At 39.6% G+C, this 18,594-nt stretch overlaps 1 protein-coding gene across 2 annotated transcripts in view; it reads left to right on the forward strand.

The window, feature by feature from the left end:
• LOC125417577 (uncharacterized) overlaps positions 1-18,594 on the forward strand; it is a 31,508-nt gene that overhangs the window by 7,035 nt on the left and 5,879 nt on the right. The window contains exons 4-8 of one of the 2 annotated variants that reach the window (XM_048461147.3): positions 9-115; positions 1,211-1,348; positions 3,851-3,912; positions 7,282-7,312; positions 10,154-10,226. In XM_048461147.3, the coding sequence (XP_048317104.3) occupies positions 9-115; positions 1,211-1,348; positions 3,851-3,912; positions 7,282-7,312; positions 10,154-10,226 (411 nt within the window). The remainder of the gene's footprint in view (positions 1-8; positions 116-1,210; positions 1,349-3,850; positions 3,913-7,281; positions 7,313-10,153; positions 10,227-18,594) is intronic. The other variant, XM_087896322.1, reaches the window with a different exon arrangement.

Raw genomic sequence — 18,594 nt, forward strand, 5'->3', positions numbered from 1 at the left:
CCTAACAGGATGGCTTCACTCCTCTACTCCTGGCCCTCAGAGAAAACCAGCTACTAGTGGCAGAATTCTTAATAGTAAGGGGAGCAAATATACATGTGTCTGATGACCGGCAAAGGTAACTTTTGAGTTTTTTTTAAAACACTTTAGTGGTATACTAGACTGGAAACAGTCACTCAAGTCAAATATTAATTTGATGTGAAGAATAAGGTTAACTTTGGTGATATCCTAAAATATACCCATATAGGCCATCAGTGATAAAATGCTTATTTGAAATGAGTAATACAAACAAGAATAGAAGGTAGGTCCCACATTGCCCTTCAAAACTTGACTGATGTTTCATTTAAAATATTATTTTCTTGCTTATATAATCTTATATCAGCTAAAGAGTTTCATACTAAGTTTTTGTTTGAACTGATGGAATTTTGGCTTTATTATTGAGTTCCATGAAATTCATATTCCCGCACTTATGCAGGAGTCTGAGGATGACTTGACTGTGTCAGCTCTCCTCTTCCCCTGTGTGGCTCTCTGTGATCAAACTCGGGTCATCAGACGTGGCAGTAAGTGCCTTTACCGGTGCACTGAGACATCCTGCTGTCTCCTCCCCATGGTGCTCTTGGGGGTTTATAGTCAGTTTCTCCTCTTCATATGTGCTTGACTTTAAATGCTGTATTAGTGTGAATAGAAGTGAAAAATCAGAGGGTTTTTTTTGGATGTTTCTTTGCTTTAAATTACCTGCTAAAGACAATATTGATACTGTTATACCTAAGTGACTATAATTATTACCAGATACTGGTAGTTTATTTTGTTATTATCCTTATTTTGTTATTTTAATAATTACCTGAAAAGAGCGGAGAAAAAATATCCAGAAGTGGACAATAACAAAATGAGTATGAATACTTGTTGATTTAAATCTTTTCATACTTTAAATAAATGATATGAGCAAGATTCCCGCCAAAGGGACATTAAAGTAGGAATTCTTCTGTATAAGAATCTCAGAGAGACAAGAGGCTTCAGTTTGCTTTCTTCTTTCAGCCTTGGAGTTGATTTTTAAGGTTGAGTGCTTAAGCTTCCAAGGTATTCTCATGTTTGTTAGCAAGTGTCTATTGTGTACAAATAAGCAAGGCACTAAATTGGTAAAATATACCCAGTTATCCGTTTAATCATTTTTATTAGACTACCTAATAATGGCATTATCTCTATTTTTTTCCAGAACGACGTTAATGTATGCTGTCAAATCTGACTCAAAACATATTGTTGATCTTCTGCTTAAGCGTGACATTGATGTATTTTTAAAAGACTCCTTCGGCTGGAATGCAGTGAGATATGCTATTATCGGTAATCGTAAAGTGTAAGTGTTTACATTAAATGCTGGTTACTATGAAATGTAGGCTCAAAAATAATTACAGTGTTGTCTTTTATACTGCACTGGGTTTCATTGCTTAGTTGAAGTAGTTTTTAAATGACAGTGTGTTAGTGTACTTATCTGTGCTGTAGCTAAGGGGAGGATAAATGAGTTACTAGTGTAGGTACAGGAGATCCTATTTCAGGACTTGTCTGTGGCCATGGGGATCCACTAGGGCCTTGCACACCCCGAGCTGAATTCTGAACTCCCGTCTGATATGTAGCGAGATCTTTCTTCTTTGAGATCCCAGCACATTCCATTCTACTCCACATATATGTCACCTTTTATCTTCCTAATTGTCTGTGTGAATCTCAAAATGTCTCCAGTTTGACAGAAAACCTTGTCGAACACTGGAAGCGGTTTTCCACATCCGCTCCTTGAATGCTCAAGAACTTGAGAGATTCCTTAAGCTCAACTAAGTCAAAGTGCATCCTCTCTCCCTTGTGAGAGAGAAAAGGGGAAACTCTAGCCACGCTCTTTTCCATCTGTTCTGCTGTTGTGGTGCTATTACAACAAAGGCTTTAGTTCAATACTGATTAAACCTCGTGTTAGGTTGGCCTACTGGTTTTGATCTCTGACTCTTTATATTCCTGAAGGACTTGAAAGCTAAAATCAGATGTCCACTTTTTATATTAATTTTTAAAATTTTCCTAATGAGTACACTATTTATATAATTTCCGCAGCTTCACCTTCTCCAGCTTCTCCCGAGCTCCTCTCATCCCTCTCAAGTTCATTGCCTTTACTATGATTATTATTGTCACACGTGTGTATGAGGCACCTCCTACGTCCTCTTAGTGCCACCGTCTTGTGTGTGTTTGGCATTGACCACTTATGACTACAAACCTGTCAGTGTCTTGTCCCTGGAGAAAGCTTATTTTCCCTTCCTCAGTGGCCATTGATTCTCTGAAGCTACTCATCAAGGGTGGGCCACATTCATGTTAGGATGGTCTTGTGTAGGCAATCACATTATCGAGAGTTGGTAGGTATAGCATCCCATATAATTTTTTAATTCAAATAACAGTCTAACCATAAAAAGCTGTGATTCGAGAATCAGGTCCCTAGATTTATCTGCACACACATAATGCCCTCACCGCCTCTTGAGAACCACCTATGCCTCTCATGTCTCATCCCACATGATAAGTGGTAAAGTACCTTTGAGGCTTCTTCCTTCCTGTGGTCAAATATGATGTATGATCACTTTAAATTATCATATGAATTCAAACAATGTTGTAGGAAGATTCCCTTCTTCCTTGACATTGGTTTTAGCCCCACGGGCTTCTTTACACACCCAATCACTGTTTTTGATGTTAGAGATTCTATGTTACCTTTATCAGGGAAGGAGTCTACTTTTAATTGGTCAATAGAGTGAATTTTCCATATTAATGAAAATATTTCAAGCTACCTTAAGAATATTGTATTATTTAGGGATATTCCAATATTGCTTTCCAAGGAAGTCATTAATCAGAAATCTCTAAATTGAAATTAGATTATCCATATTTAAGAGTTGTCTCATTTTGTTGTATCAGTATGTGCATGCATGTATAAAACAGAGTTATGTTTTCCTAGTTAGTTGGAAATAAGAATTAGGATTGAGCATCACTGTGACAAAGACCTACTAGATCATACTTTGATTGACTGGCAGGAATATAGATGAGTCAATCCAAATCTTAAAATTTATTATTTTATTCATTTTGGATTGATTAGTATAAAATAGTAAATCATTGTCTACATAATTTAAAAATGTGTTTAGAAATATAAACTACAGAGGATAGAACAGCAAATAGCTAAACTTAGGGAATCAACATTTTTCTGCTACTTGGAATAAATCAGATATAGACCCAGATGTGAAGTGGCCATTGGATTTTATCTGGGATTCTAAAAACAGTTCATCATGACTAGCAAACTATCCAGTTAGTTTCTCACTGCACATTATATGTTGTTAAATATCACCCTAATATTGTGTGCTAATAGCAAAGTACCTTCTAGAAGCTTTGGTTCTGAGCCTATTCGAGTTTCATTCTGACATGGGGGAAAAGATGTCTTGGCTTAGACTTCCAGATCACAATCCATCATTGGCAGAGTCATGGCGAGTATTCATATAGGAACTTGAAGCACAAACTACTGAAGGATGCTGTCTGCTGGCTCTTTCACAGGCTCATGCTCAGTTTTCTTATGTAGCCCAGGTCTACTAGTAAGATCGTTCTGTGATGTACATTGACATAGTTTCTATGTGAGCTGTCAGATATTCTTTTAGTAATCATTTTCCTTTACATTTATAAGCTTGATATTAGCTTATATTCTAGAGCTTATAAATTTGAAGTATATATTGCTAAATTTGGATAATAACTCTGATATTGTATGATATATGCTAAAATTTTTTATATTTTATAAATGTTTTTCTATAAACATTAAAATAATTTTATGCATTACCTTATTTGCACATGGCAGTGCCCGTGCTATTTTAGACTGTCAAGATTCAATAATTAGACATATCCGAAGGTCCAATCAAGGTAAGATTTCTGATAATAAATTACTGTTAGCAGTCCTACCTTATATAATAAAAGTTATAGTAAGAAAACTTTGGTTTGGTAGCCTATGGTGTTTGGTAAGGTCTTTGTTGCCCTATTACAGGTTAACTATTTAAATCCTTTTATATTTGTATCTTTTATATATATTGTACATATATAATCCATATATATATATATTTTAGGAGGTTTGTGCAGTAGTAGGTTTTCTTATGATTTTTTTTAAAATGAAAAAGCCTAGTGCCAGGAATGGGTTAGCTTTTTTTGTAATTTTTGACCAGTGAGGACCCTTAGATCCTCAAACATTATTGGCTATTGCCAGTGTTCTTGATTCTTCCCTAGAATTTGACAAAACTATAATCCTGAAGACATTACATCTTGAGTCATAGAACTTAGAGAAATCAAGCTATTACTGGCCTGAAAGCTTCATCCACACTGCCTAACTTTCAGCGATTGAAGGTGCTATGCATGATATCAAAGAAGAAAAGCAATCACCAATCTTATACAATTGTGAACCCTGCCAACTACAGCAGTGACTAGCCTGGCAAGACATGCCCACTGATTCAATGGTGGCAAAATGTCATAGAAGTAACCAACCACCTTTTCATTGAATTTAAGTCCACAAGTTAAAGCCAATATCTGGCACCCATCAGGATAAAGAACCTGTGGGTAGACAGATCATAGGCCCCGGGGGAAAAATCTACTACATCATTCTACTAAAATGGTCACAATGTTAAACCAACTCCTAATGACTATATCCGAAGATAAGTGTAAAAGTTTCTTTTTGTAGTAGACATGATTAATATAGATACCTATAATTGATCAATGAGAAAAACAAGAGAGGGCAGAATGTTCAGCTCTGAACAGGACATTTCTACCAAACTCCCTCCTCCCAGGAATTAGGGATCATTGTGGAAGGGGTGACAGAAGGTTTGTATAAGAGTCAGAGGCAGCAGATGATTATAAGGCAAGAGTGTTTTCTGGACACAGCAGGAAATTACCCATACGAACTCTCATTGGGGAAAATAACCACCCGCAAGACCTGTGCAAATTCAAGTGAGACAGCACTCAATGGAGGATGACAGTCTCCAGGGACCACGCTTTTCTAGAATGTCTCCATGTCTGTCACAAGATCCTCTGCACTAGGTAACACTAGGTTGTGAAGAGGAAACTGGGTGAACCATCCGTCACTGTAGGGTGACATGGAGTGAATATGAAACTGGTCCATACACAGCTGATTTATCTTCTTATATTATTATATTATCGTCTATTGTACTGAGAGCTTCTCACACACCAAGAAAGTACTCAACTGTCTTCATGTTTTGTGCGTGTGTGAATCATGTGTGGAGGGGTACTCAACCGTGTGTGCATACACAGAAGCTGGAGGCCGTCTTGGCATATCTTTTCTCATTGTTCTCAACTTTATTCATGTTTTTTTGGGACAACATCTTTCACTAACCCAGAGATCACTCTTTTGGCTAGACTATCTAGTCTGTTAGGCACCAGGATCTGCACGCTTCTGCTGCCTCTGGCACTTACGTAACATGTACACTGCTGTTTCTTCTCTTTTGTAGCCACTGGGATTCAAATTCAGGCCCTCACACATTCACAGGAAACACTCAACCCACACACAAAAAATCTTCCCATCCCCAAGTCTGTATTTAACCTAATTCTTGTGGAGAACAAACGTTAAATCACTGAGGCCTGGCTTTTTAAAATGGCATAATTCTTTATTGATTCTTTGGGAGTTTCACATCATGCACCCCAATCCCACTCACCTCTCACTCTCTCCATGTCTGCTCCTCACTCTTGTGGCATCCCCTCCAATTTAATTAAAAACAAAACACACAAAAAACCACCTCACTCCTCCAACTTTTCCACCTCTCCGACGCCTCTTTCTTTGTTTTAGTGGCACTGGAAGCTGCAGTGTGTCACACAGTGCACCCTTCAGTCCACTCAGCCCCACCCACAAATGTCCATCACAATGAGTCACTGGTCTGGTTCCAGGCCTCTGGCGCACCATTATCACTGGACCCTCACTGAAATTCCTCTCAGATATCCTGCCCTGAGTCACGGAGGTCCTGTGGCTAGTGCTCCACAGGACCAGTCCCTCAGGCACTCCAGCAGGCCATAGTTGGGGTAGCTGTCATGAAGGCCAACCCAAGGCCCAGGATGTGGGCTTAGGTGGTAGCTGAACTGATCAGTCTGGGCCACTGGGACCACCTTCCTCAGGCAAGGGGCAGAGCCAGTGCTCTTAGGCCTATGCCACTCAGGAGAGCTCTTCCATGCCTGGGGTGAGGGGTGGGACCATCTCTCTGAAGTGCGTGTGTTGGAGTGCAGCTCTCCCATGAGTCAGTGAAGGGTGGGCTGGCTCAGCACTGCCCTTGGATTTTAATGCTCATGGTTCTTATGACCCTCCCTGTGGTAACATGGGCCATGGACATCAGCACAGACCCCAGCTGCAGCAGGACTGGGCACCCAGACATGGCCCTCAGCAGCAACTTGGGAGGTCTTACTTTCTAAGAGCTGATTCTTTTCCTTCCATAACAATGTCAATAGGTTTAGACATGTATCATTTTTCTTTTTGCATGTTTTATATAAGTTAAAAGTATTTTTGTTCCCACTAGGGAAAACTTTGTTCTATCTCAAATGAATATATCATTATATATATATTATATATACATTTATATAAAATAAAATAAACACACACACACACACACACATATATGGGTTTTTTGAGACAGGGCTTCTCTGTAGCTTTGGAGCCTGTTCTGGAACTAGCTCTTGTAGACCAGGCTGGCCTGGAATTCACAGAGATCCACCTGCCTCTGCCTCCCGAGTGCTGGGATTAAAGGTGTGCGCCACCCCACATCAACTCCCTAGCACTTGTGTTTTAAGCTTCCCTCTGAAGTACAGTGCCCATAGAGTTTTCCGGGATAGAGCTTTGACTGAAAATCTGGTGGGGGCTGGAGAGATGGCTCAGCAGTTAAGAGCATTGCCTGCTCTTTCAAAGGTCCTGAGTTCAATTCCCGGCAACCACATGGTGGCTCACAACCATTTGTAATGAGGTCTGGTGCCCTCTTCTGGTCTGCAGACAGAATACTGTATACATAATAAGGAAGTAAATAAATATATAAAAAAAATCTGGTTATGATGTAAGTTACAGTTTACTTTGAGGGCTTAGCTACTGATAAATTTCACTTCCCCACATTTGTTTAACAAGTAGAAAATAATAATAAGCATTCTTATTGCATTGATTGCTGCTCAGTAATATAATTAATATTCATAGTAAAATGTTTTATGTCACATTTTAAAACACTTTTAGTTTAATATTTTTACTTTTTTCTTTAATAGTATATGCTTCTGAAGACTTCTCTTTGTACAGGTAGGATGAATAGAGTATCTAAAAAGTAAACCAGTTAGCTGCCTATGAAATGCATAGAAACCCTATTTGTAGACAGTTTATTCTATACTAGATCTCATCACAATGGTTTCCCAAAGCACTGGTGAGATTACAGCAGTCTTTCTAATTATGGCCACCATCCAAAGCTTGAATAATTGGTTCATTCATAGTTTGGATAATTGGTTCCATGATTAAGAAGCTGACCCATGATTTAAAAGTTAACTTTCCTGGCTCCCCAAGCATTATCTTGTTCCTTTGCATAAATTAATAGGGTCCTAGGTACTACTGTGGTCAAGATAAGTTCCACAAATGATCAATTCAGAAAGTCAGCTACAGGTATATATGATTTCTGCTTTCAAGGTTACTAAGAAACCCAATCGTAGTACAACAGCTTGTCTTAAAGTTTTTGATAATTGAATTGCTCCTCAATAGATAGTTGTACCACCCAGTTCTGCGTCACTCTCTTGGTACGGGTCGCGTGCCTCTGTACCAATCATGAGTTTGGGCAAAGGCCTGGAGATTGAACAAAAGACACAACACAGGAGACCAGGGTCATTCGACAAGAGATTACCGAATGCCACTTTATTCAGTTTAATGCCAAGCTAATATACCTTGGCCCCAGTAAAAGAATTCCCTCCCAGCCAAAGGGGAAACTGGCACCGTAGGGATTCCTCCCCAGGCAGGGTCGGAGAAGAGACCTTGGCGCCATGTAATTCTCCCAGGCAGGTGGGAAATTACCATACCAAAGATGGAACGTGCCCTGCAGCTAAATCACCAGGCTACAGCAGAGTGAGCACAAGAATTAGCAGGAAGCTTTAGCTGGCTGACCAGAACTGTCCTCAGAGACACACCCCAGGGAGTAAGGGGAGACAGGGCCCAACAGATAGTACCTATCATCATGGTTTTAGGGCAAACATCATTCCAGTATGACAATATCCTTAGTCTCACATAGGCAAGACGTGATTTGTTTTACTAGAATTACGCACAGGTGCATGTAGCCATGTTGGATTTATCATGTTCACTCTCTGTTTGGAGGGCATTAAGACCTTGTCTTTCCACGTGTGTATTGTCAGTTTGGTGTCCTCTTAGAGTCAGTAGCTGTGTCTAGTGTCCGGTTACAGATGCTTCCCTGTTGTCTCTGCCTTTTTCCTCTGACTTGTCAGTCTTTGCTGTGATTTTACTTTCCTTTCTGTTTGCATTGTATTTTTCAATTTGTCTTAGTCGTGTATTCATTTTAGCTGTTAGAGAGACAAAAGCAGAGGGATTGGGTTTTTTAAAAGGACTTTTGGCAACTAAGATATAAAATATTAACATGGTTAACATGTTTAACATGGTTGTTCTTGTGGAGAACCTGAAGCTCAAAGGTAATAAACTGTGTCTTAGGGATGTAGTCAGGGCCAAATAGGATTTGAAGTTATTTTCATTAAATATAAGGCTCTCTTCCTTATCCATCAGTCTATAGGTAGACATCTTAATAACAGAAAAGGGAGTGAATCTGGCGATTGTAGGAGGAGAAGAATGAAATTACAAGTGAGCCCAGGGTAAAGATGAGCACAGAAATAACAGGAGAAGGATAGTTTGTAAAGGAGCAACAGAAGGATAAATGGGAGCAAGGTTTTAAAAGATCAAACTATTGAGATGTGTTGCAATTTCATCAAAATAATATAGAAAGAAAAGCCACAGGGCAATTAAAATTATATTAAATATATACAATAGTATAGTATATTTAAATATGCATTAAAATAGGGCTCAAAGACATCTTAAAAATGTATTTAATTTTGTGTTGAATTGTAAAAACAGACAAAGTCTCCTACTGAGAAATCTGAAGATAAACTGAGCCACTGGGAAGAGTGTCTAGAGCAGACAGGAAGATGACAATATGTCAGCACAATTTCTAAAGCCCCTCCAGTACTCAGAACTGGAAATTGCCAAATGAAATATATTTATGGCCCAGGACAAGAACTCCCCTCCTTTTTCCTTCCTTCTTTCCCAAGTAACTTTTGTCCTTGTGAGATAGGATTGGCTGGCAAAGAAGTCACAGGATGTCCGCGAGGAAGTAGTCAGTGGCCCTAACTTAGCCTCTGCTGTTGACTCTTCATTTACTTTGTTTGCTGAAGCAGGGAAACAGCTGCTGCTCTTGGTTGTTTGAATCTGTGATTCTTTTAAGAATCTTCACCTCCCTCAAGTGTGTGTGTGTATGTGTGTGTGTGTGTGTGTGTGTGTGTGTGTGTGTATGAATATATACATATGGAGACCACAGGACAACTTCAAACAGCTTCCTCCATTGCTCTCCTCCTTAATTTTGAGACACAGTTGCTCACTGAGTATCAAGATTGTAATTTTGCCTAGACTGGCTGGCTTGAGGGTTTGGGAGCTACACATCTCCAAACAAGTATCCCTACTTCCGGTACTGCAAGCACATCCTGTATGCGTAGATTTTACTTCTGGGACTGTAAGCACATCTCAGTACACCTGGATTTCACATGTGCTCAGAGAATCTGATCTCAAGTCCTTGTTCCTGTGCAGCAAGCGTTTTATTCCCCGAGTCACCTTCCCAGATCCAGGACAGGCGAATACTAACACGGAATACTCTCAGGGTCTTCTGAGTGCTGTCTAATAGATACTGTTTGTTAAGAAAGTATGTGTGAGTCTTCATTGACTATCTCATTGATTGACAGAAGAGGCAAAATGAGGTAGCTAGGTGGTCCTTTAAAACTCTTAGACATGCATAGAAACTAATATTTATCATTCACACAGCTAAACTTTTTACCACATTTTAGAATGACGTCACTCACCAATTTTGTTGTGCACTTTGCTTTACAGAACTCTTACGGAATCTTCTTCAGGAATTACCTTGTTTACACCACTTAGGGATAAGTTTAGTGCCCACATCAAGGTAAACTGACCTTTGTGAAGTAGTTACTGTACTCAGACTTGTTTCCTATGGTGTTTACATTTAAAATTTAGCAGTGGCCTGCCTATCATTTTATTTAAAAAGTTGAGCAGAAAGATTTATAATTTATATATTGCATTTAAATAATTATTTATGTAAGTTACATATAAATGTTATATGAATATAACATAATGTTATTTGAAGTTATCTTTATTGTTGTGAATATCAATGAAAAGTGATTATTTCGAGGCACTATCAATTAAAATGTGGTGAAAATTCATAGTGGTAGAAAAATTATCCTACAGATATTTTTCACACAATATAAGAAATCTTAAATTTGGGCAAGCACTTTTTGCTAATGATGCTTCATAAATCTAAGTTGTATTAATGCAGCAATCACATTTTAATGCTTTAATAAATGCTTAACATATACAATTATTGCATTAGTCAAAGATTAATCACTTGACATCACTGGTAGATTTAGTTTCAAAACTTTATAGCATAGAGCATATAGGTTTCACTGTAGTTTCTTTGTTGAACTTTCTTTCATTTAAGGTCAGAGATTTTAGGAGAGTTTGTATCTGTTCTCTCATTGGTTCTCTTGCCAAAAGTTAATATGCTTTATGGACATTTAGGAATTCAAAATCTACTTCTCAAAATCAGTATTAAAATTTTGTTTCATGAGTTCTATTCATTGTATTAAGCTCTTAATGTAATCTTAACGTAATTGAACATACATGGTTGAGCACATATACAAATAATAACCAGTTCTAAAGTGAAAGATTTATGCCCACTGCTTCTTTGGAGTCTCTTCATGCCCAACATGGCATCCTACAAGGTATTTAATATGATGTGTGTATTTATTAGTCAAAAACAGTGCCTGTAGCTGTTCTGCTTCATGTTTAGTGACGTATCATAGCAATGTTTCTCAGAAAGATTTGAACACATATGTATTTTATAAAGAGTCATCTGAAATTGTGGGACATGCAAATTAGTGTCAGGTGTGCAGAGGTATAAGTAACAGTGTTTACTGCTTAACCAGAGTCTCCTGAGAGGGAACCTCAGCAAGACTTTTTATGCCCTTATCAGAACAGAATACACTGACAACTGCCAGGAAGAAAACAATTCAGGTTACCAGGATTCAATAATATTTGCAAGTTAGATGGGGTACACAAGATGAATGTCTAAGACTAATTGTTCGGTCAGGTTTCTGTGTGTTGCTGACCTCTAGGGAAGAAAGAGACACACGGGTGGTCTGAATGCTTCACAGCTGAGGAAGTGTCTCAGTTCCTCAGAAACTGGTACACAGTGTCCCAGGAGCACAAACTCTAACCTGAAATCCTGACAACACATGCCCCTCAAGGCAGCTGGATCAGGTCAACTCCACGATTCCCAGCACAGAGGTAAAAGGCTTTTCATTTTCCTGATATGTGCCGTAGGCACATCAGCTACTTTCTTTGAACACAGTTCCTCTGACCCTTCATACTGAGCATACAGGTGTTCATGTATATATGTCTGCCTTCATGCACACATCTGATACATTTCATTTTTCACACACAAACATAAACACTTAGAAAATAAGGAACAGTTCATCTTAGTTATGTAATCCCAAGTGTTCTGACCTGGGTGCTGATGGGATGCTTCTCAGGCCCAGTGTTTTGTTGTTGTTGTTGTCTGGTTCTTTGTTTTTGCTTGTTTTCTTGAGACAGGGTTTCTCTGTGAAAAAGTCTTGACTGTCTTGAAACTCACTTTATAGACCAGTCTGTACTCAAACTCACAGAGATCCGCCTGCCTCTGCCGTCTGAGTGCTGGGATTAAAGGCGTGCACCACCACCATCCAGCTCAAGTTCAATGCTTTAAAATTTAATGCTTTATTATTTTTTTTGAATTTCATACATAAATACTGTGGCTACATTTTCATCCAGCTTTCTCTCTCCTACTCCACCCATTTAACCCCCACTGTCTCTCAAATTCATGATCTTTTCTTATTATTGTTGTTTTATAAATACAGTATATATATGTATAAATACAACATGCTGAGTCCATTTAATGTTGCAGTGTATGTATATGGGTTTAGACCAGATCACAAGGGACTGAATAACCTATCGGGGCTTGTCCCTAGAAAAGACTGATTCTCCTCTTTAAGGAGCCATAAATTGCCTATTCTTCATTTCGAGGCCAGACCTCATGTATTTTTTTTCCCAGTCACGTTGACATGCCAAATGTGTTGTCATTGTTCAGATCTTGTTTAAGTAGCAATATTGTTGTGATTTCATGGGTCTTGTTTCCCTGTCATGTATAGAAGACACCATCTTGCAGAAGATGTCCTGGTCCTGTGGTTCTAAGGCTTTCCACTGCATCTTCTACAATGTTTCTTGAACCTTAGATGTAGGGCTTATACTGTGGATTATCAAATGGGGTTCTGCACTACGAGCTCAGTTGTGCATTCTGACCTATTGTGGTTTTCTGTAATTGTCTTCATCTGCTGTTAAAAAAAAGTTTCATTGGTGAATGGTGAGAGTTTCATTTATCTGTGCTTTTAAGTATGTGGAATCCAGTGAGAAATTGTACTGGTGTACAAAAGTGGTAACCTGGTCTGTTCTAGGGTCTATGACCTCACCAGTCATAGGTAGTTGACTAGTTTACACCACTCAGCATTCATCCCTCCCATTGAGAGGGCCTGTCTCAGTTAAGGTCTCTATTGCTGTGCAGAGACACCAATGACTGCAGCAAGTCTTACTGAAGTGGCAGCTTACAGTTTCAGAGTCTGTTGTCTACTCTATTATCACAACAGGAAGCATGGTGGCTGGGAGTACAAGGGCAGGCAGCAGACATGATGCTGGCTGCATCTTGGTCAGAAGGCAACAAGAAGTGGTCTTGGTGTCACACTGAGGGAAGCTTGAGTAAAAGCGACTTAAAAGTCCACCCCACACTTCATCCAACAAGGCCACACCCACTTAAACAAGGCCACACCTCCTAATAGTGCCACTCCCTACAGGGGCCATTTTCTTTCAAATCACCATAGGGCCTTAACACCAATTAGGAGGTTATTTGTTACCCTCAAGATGTAAGGGCTACTATTACATGCTTGTGAATAGCTTGCCATTCTGGTAATTGTTGTTCTTTGGCTTTGTATCTGGGTAGTTCCATTGATTTTTTTTCTTTGCCAGCTTGTGGAGTACCTTCAGATGTTGAGAACTAACTAGTTCCAGGTCAATTTCTCCAAGTCTATTTCTGAAGTGTGTGTTGTCCTCAGAAATAGTACTTTACCCTCAGGTTCTCAGAGGCGGTAAAGGGTAATGTCATTATCTTGCAGGTTTCCTAAGCCTGGTGCTGGAGTGTTTGTTAGATTAGTATATTGCTGTTAGAGAAATACATTGTTACTCCAAGCGGTGTAACCTCAACATACATAGCATATATATTAGTATATGTCATATATATATATTTATTTAAATTTTCTTTTTTATTTTGCATATCTATCCCAGTTTCTCCTTCCTCCCTTTTTCCTACCCCTCCTTCCCCATTCCATCCCTCCATCCACTCCTCAGAGGGAGTAAGGTCTTTCTTGAGGATTCAATGAAGTTGGCATACCAAGTTGAGGCAGGGCTAAGCCTCTTCCCTCTGTTAAAGGCTGATCAAGGTATCCAACCATAGAGAATAGGTTCCCAAAAGCCAGTTCATACACCCTGGATAACTTTTGCTCCCATTGCCAGCCCCCCCCCCCTGCACCAACAGATCAAGCCAAATAACTGTTACCCACATTCAAAGGGCATAGTTTGGTCCACGCAGGTTCTTCAGCTCTCAGTCCACAGCCCCTGAGCTCCTGTCAGGTCAGCTGTCTCTGTGGTTTTCCCCATCATGAGCTTGACCTCTCTTGTTCACATGATCCCTCCTCCCTCTCTTCAGCTGAACTCCAGGAGCTCAGCCCAGTACTTGACTGTGGATCTCTGAATCTTCTATCAGTTGCTGGATGTAGGTTCTATGATGACAATTAAGACAGTTACTAATATGATTATAGGGGAAGGCCAGTTCAGGCACCCTCTCCACTATTGCTAGGAGTCTTAGCTGGGGTCATCCTTGTGGATTTCTGGGAGTGTCCCTAGTACCAGGTTTCTCCCTAACCCTGTAATGGCTCCCTCAATCAAGATCTCTCTTTCATTACTCTCCTTTTCCATCCCTCCTCCAATTCAGCCATCTTAATCCCTTATCTCCCATCCCCCACCCCTTCCCTTCTACCCCCTCCAGTTACTCAGGAGATTTTGTTGTCAGAGGCTGCTCAGACTCAAAATAATCACACAGAAAGTATATTATCTATCTATCTATCTATCTATCTATCTATCTATCTATCTATCTATCTATCTATCTCTATTTATTTTACTCTTTTACAATGGAGATTTTATTGGTTGAGGAGCAAAGTACACAGACATTTCAATTCTTAAAACACATACCCAGACCCTCTGTGCATATTCCATCTTTATATGGCTTATTTTTCTTACTCTATTACTTTTTCTACAAGTTTACTCTGTCTCTTTAAAGATTTTGTTTTATGTTTTAAAAACCCATTTACTTCTCTATACTCTTTTTCTTCTCTCTCCCAAGTCTACGTACATTTTTTTAAAAACACACTATGACCCATTTGGAGGTCTTTTTCTTTTTTTAATTGATTTTATTGAGCTATACATTTTTCTCTGCTTCCCTTCCTACCTCCCCCCTCTCCTTCAACCCTCTCCCTATGTGTGGTCCTTCCCCTTTCCCAGTTAAAGTCATTCCTTTGTCCTCTTGCACAATACATTTATTCTACCATTCCATTTTCTAGAGCCACTTCTACACATCCATTGTCTCTTTTTTACTTACGGGTTTCTGAAGTTCCTGCTAGTACATACTCTCGCCTAAAGATTTGGAGCTATGATCTGCAAAGGGACAGGAATGGTTGGCATTTGGCATTGTGAATACGGGTCACTGCAGTACAGCTTTCTCTTTTTCCAGCCATTTGTCTGCAAATTTCACCACTTTCTTTTTCTTTATTTTTATTTTACAGCTGAGTGGAATTGAATTGTGTATATGCACCACAATTCATCATCCCTTTGTCAGCTGAAGGACATCTGGGCTGTTTACGTTTTCTAGCTTTGTGGGTAGAGTGGCAGTGAGCATGGTGGAGCAAATATCTGTGAAGGACCTGTGAAGTCCTTTGGGCATACGCCAAGGTATAAATAGCTTTTAGATAATTCTCGGTGCTGGTTTCCATAGTGGCTGCACGAGTCTGCAAGCCCACCAGCAGTGAATGAGAGATCCTCTCCCTACAATGTTATCAGATTTGTTGTCAGCTGTCTTTAGAGTTTTAAAATAGTTATTTCAAATTTTTTTTGCCATGTGTTTTGATTGAATTCACCCTTCCCCAACCACTTCCAGATCCCCTCTAACTCCTACTCACCAAACTTTGCGTCCTCCTTTTTAATCTGTTAAGTCTAATATATGCTGTCTATGTATTCTTGGATGTGCTGTCTTCCACTGGATCATAGTTGACTTGCCCAGAGGGCAACATTGTTAAATAAAGCTGATTCCCCTCTCTGAGCACTTATCAACACCAGCAGCTCCTTGTAACGGAGGGACTTCATTTTCATCTCCCTTTCCATGTTGGGATTTGGTCTGACTTGAACTTGCATGGAGGGCTTGTCATAATCTCTTGTGTTCATAAGTGCAGCTGCCCTGTTGTGGCGAGAGGACTCCCTTTCCTTATTTATTGGATGCCTGTGGCTCCTACAATCCTTTCCACTCCATTTTAGCAATGAATTCTGAACCTTGGGAAGAACAGTTGTGAAATAGATGGCCCTGAACAAAAGCCTTAGAAAAAAAGGACAAACAACAGTGTCCAAATTAGTTGAGATGAAATAATAAAAATCTGGGCTGAAATTAATGGAATAGAAGAATTACAAAAACCACGAAGAGTCAATAAAACAAAAAGTCGAGTTTTTAAAAAGAGTAACAACATTGACAAACCCCTATCCAAGTCAACCAAAGAGAGAGGGCTGGGAAAGTTCGGAGAGGGATCCTTAAAAAATTAAAGATGAATAGGGGTATTACAAGAAATGCTGAGGAAATTCAGAGAATCACAAAGAAATACTTTAAGATCTATATTCTGAAAACTGAAAAATTTTAAATAAATTATATTCATAACCTACCAAAGCTAAATCAAGATGAATAGTTTAAACAGGCCCATGTCACCAGTGAGGTAGAAGCAGCAATCCCAGCACCCTTTGTAGATAGTACTGAGTGGTCATCTATTTCTGAAATGAGTCATCACACAAAGCTTTTATTTCTCCTTCAGTTTTATGTCCAGTTTTGCTCTGTGTAATAATCCTGGCAGACAGTTGCCTTTCCCAGTTCAGAATACATCTTCCCAGGCTCCCAGGCTTTAAAGTTTTCTGTCAAGTAAACCAATATTATTCTACTAGGTGTGCAGCTACAAGTGATTTAACCCAGCTCTCTGCAGCTTCCTAAAGCCTTTCTCTAGTTTGTGTTTCTGATGCTTTAACTGCAGTGTATCATGAAGGATTTCCTTTCTAGTCTGGTCCGTTTGGTGTTCTTGGTGTTCTGGATGCCTCTTGCACTTGTATGAGGATCTGTTTCTTTAGGGTTAGGAAATTTTACTCAATTATTTTACTGAAGATAATCTCTATGTCTTTGCTATGGCATTCTTCTCTGTAATTTCTAAGTTAGGTCTTTTTCATGGTATTCCAAAACTCTCTCAAGTTCTGCTTATGTTTAACATTTTTTTTCTCATTTACTGGTGATCTGATTCCTCTACTCTGTATTTCTTCCTTGACTCTGTTTTAAACATGATTAATTCTGTTGGCAAGTCTTCCAGTGAGGTTCTATCTTAGCTTGAGTTTTTACTTCCACCATTGTTTCAGCTTGGGTGTTCTTCAAAAATCAAGCTCTTAATTTCATATCTTGGATTAGTTTCTTTATTTCATTCATCTTCATATCTTTGTCTTCTTTGACTTATATGACCGTGACTATACCCATTCTTCTGAATTCTTTGAGAGTTCTTCCAGGCTAGTTTCAAAAGGGGCCATTGCTATGGGATTTGTATTTTTGAGAGGAGATGTTAATTTTTTTTTTGGTATTGTTTCTATTTCAGGATTAGGATTTTCATATCTGGAGTTAGTTATTTCGTTGAGTTTTTTCAAGCCACCTGTCTTTTATCAGAGATGTTTACAGTGTTCAGGGTAGGGGCTGGCTAATGCATGGCAAGGATGGGGTATCAGTTTTCTCTATCTGGTACCTGCCACTGCAGCTTCTTCCCCAGGTCTACTTGTTGGCAACGGTCTGGTGCTTTCAAGTGACTTGGTCAATGTAACTAGAACAAATTTCAGTGTTGTTTCTGCGTATCAAGGCCTGATAGGACAATGGAGGGGGTCTCAAACAGGCAGCTAAAGGGATCTGGGTGAGTCTCAAAGATATATAGTCATCTGGGTCTCCAGACAGATATGCTGGCTCCAGAGTCCCTTGTGGTGAGTCCTGTGAGGCTGGAAACTAGTGAATGCCAAAGGGAGTGAGAGGGGCAGGGAGAAGGTTGTGGTCTTTGGCAGGAAACTTCTGAGGGTCAAGAATGGATAAAGGGTAAGAGAGAGGCATTTGTAGCTTATCTGTCTCTGAACCGCATGAATGGATGGAAGGTCTCTAGTAAGGAGAGATCTGGGGTCTAGCTAGTCCTAGATGCAGGAGGTCGTGGTCTCTAAAAGACATCAGCTTCAGGGCAGCAGGAAATGATACGGCTGTTAGGAAGAGCCTCTATCTCCATGCTACTCGGGCAGGCTAGAGTTTTTCAGGTAGGAAAGGGTCTGGAATCTGGCAAGTCCCAAAAGAATAGCAGCTAGAAGGAGGTTTAGGTCCCTGGTAGGCAGTCACCTGGCAGTCAGAATGCCTGCCAGAACATCAAGGTGAGACCCTCTTCCCAAGGATACTACAGACTTCAGTTTCAGAATTTTGAGAAATCAAGTTCATACTCACTTGAAACTTCCACGGAGGAAGCTTTTGTAGTGTTGGAAGGTGCTATGCAAGCTGTCAATGGACAAAAGTTATCAACAGTCCTACCCAGCTGTAAAGACTCAGAATCACAATTATGGGACTGCAAAGACATCCCCCAAAATACAATAGTGGCATTGTTATCTTGGGGACAACCAATAGCTGTCTAATTGGACCCAAAGCCTGCTCAGCTGAAAGGAATCCGTGTTTCATAGATATAAAATTAGCCAAGAACGTTTGGGTAGAAAGGTCATAGCCCTAGGGGACTACTAACACCATATTACTATAGTACTATAGTTTTCAACTGACTTGTAAACAGTCACACATACATGTCTTAGATGGT

This window comes from Myodes glareolus, chromosome 14 (assembly GCF_982192425.1).
Source record: "Myodes glareolus chromosome 14, mMyoGla1.1, whole genome shotgun sequence".
Lineage (NCBI taxonomy): Eukaryota > Metazoa > Chordata > Mammalia > Rodentia > Cricetidae > Myodes > Myodes glareolus.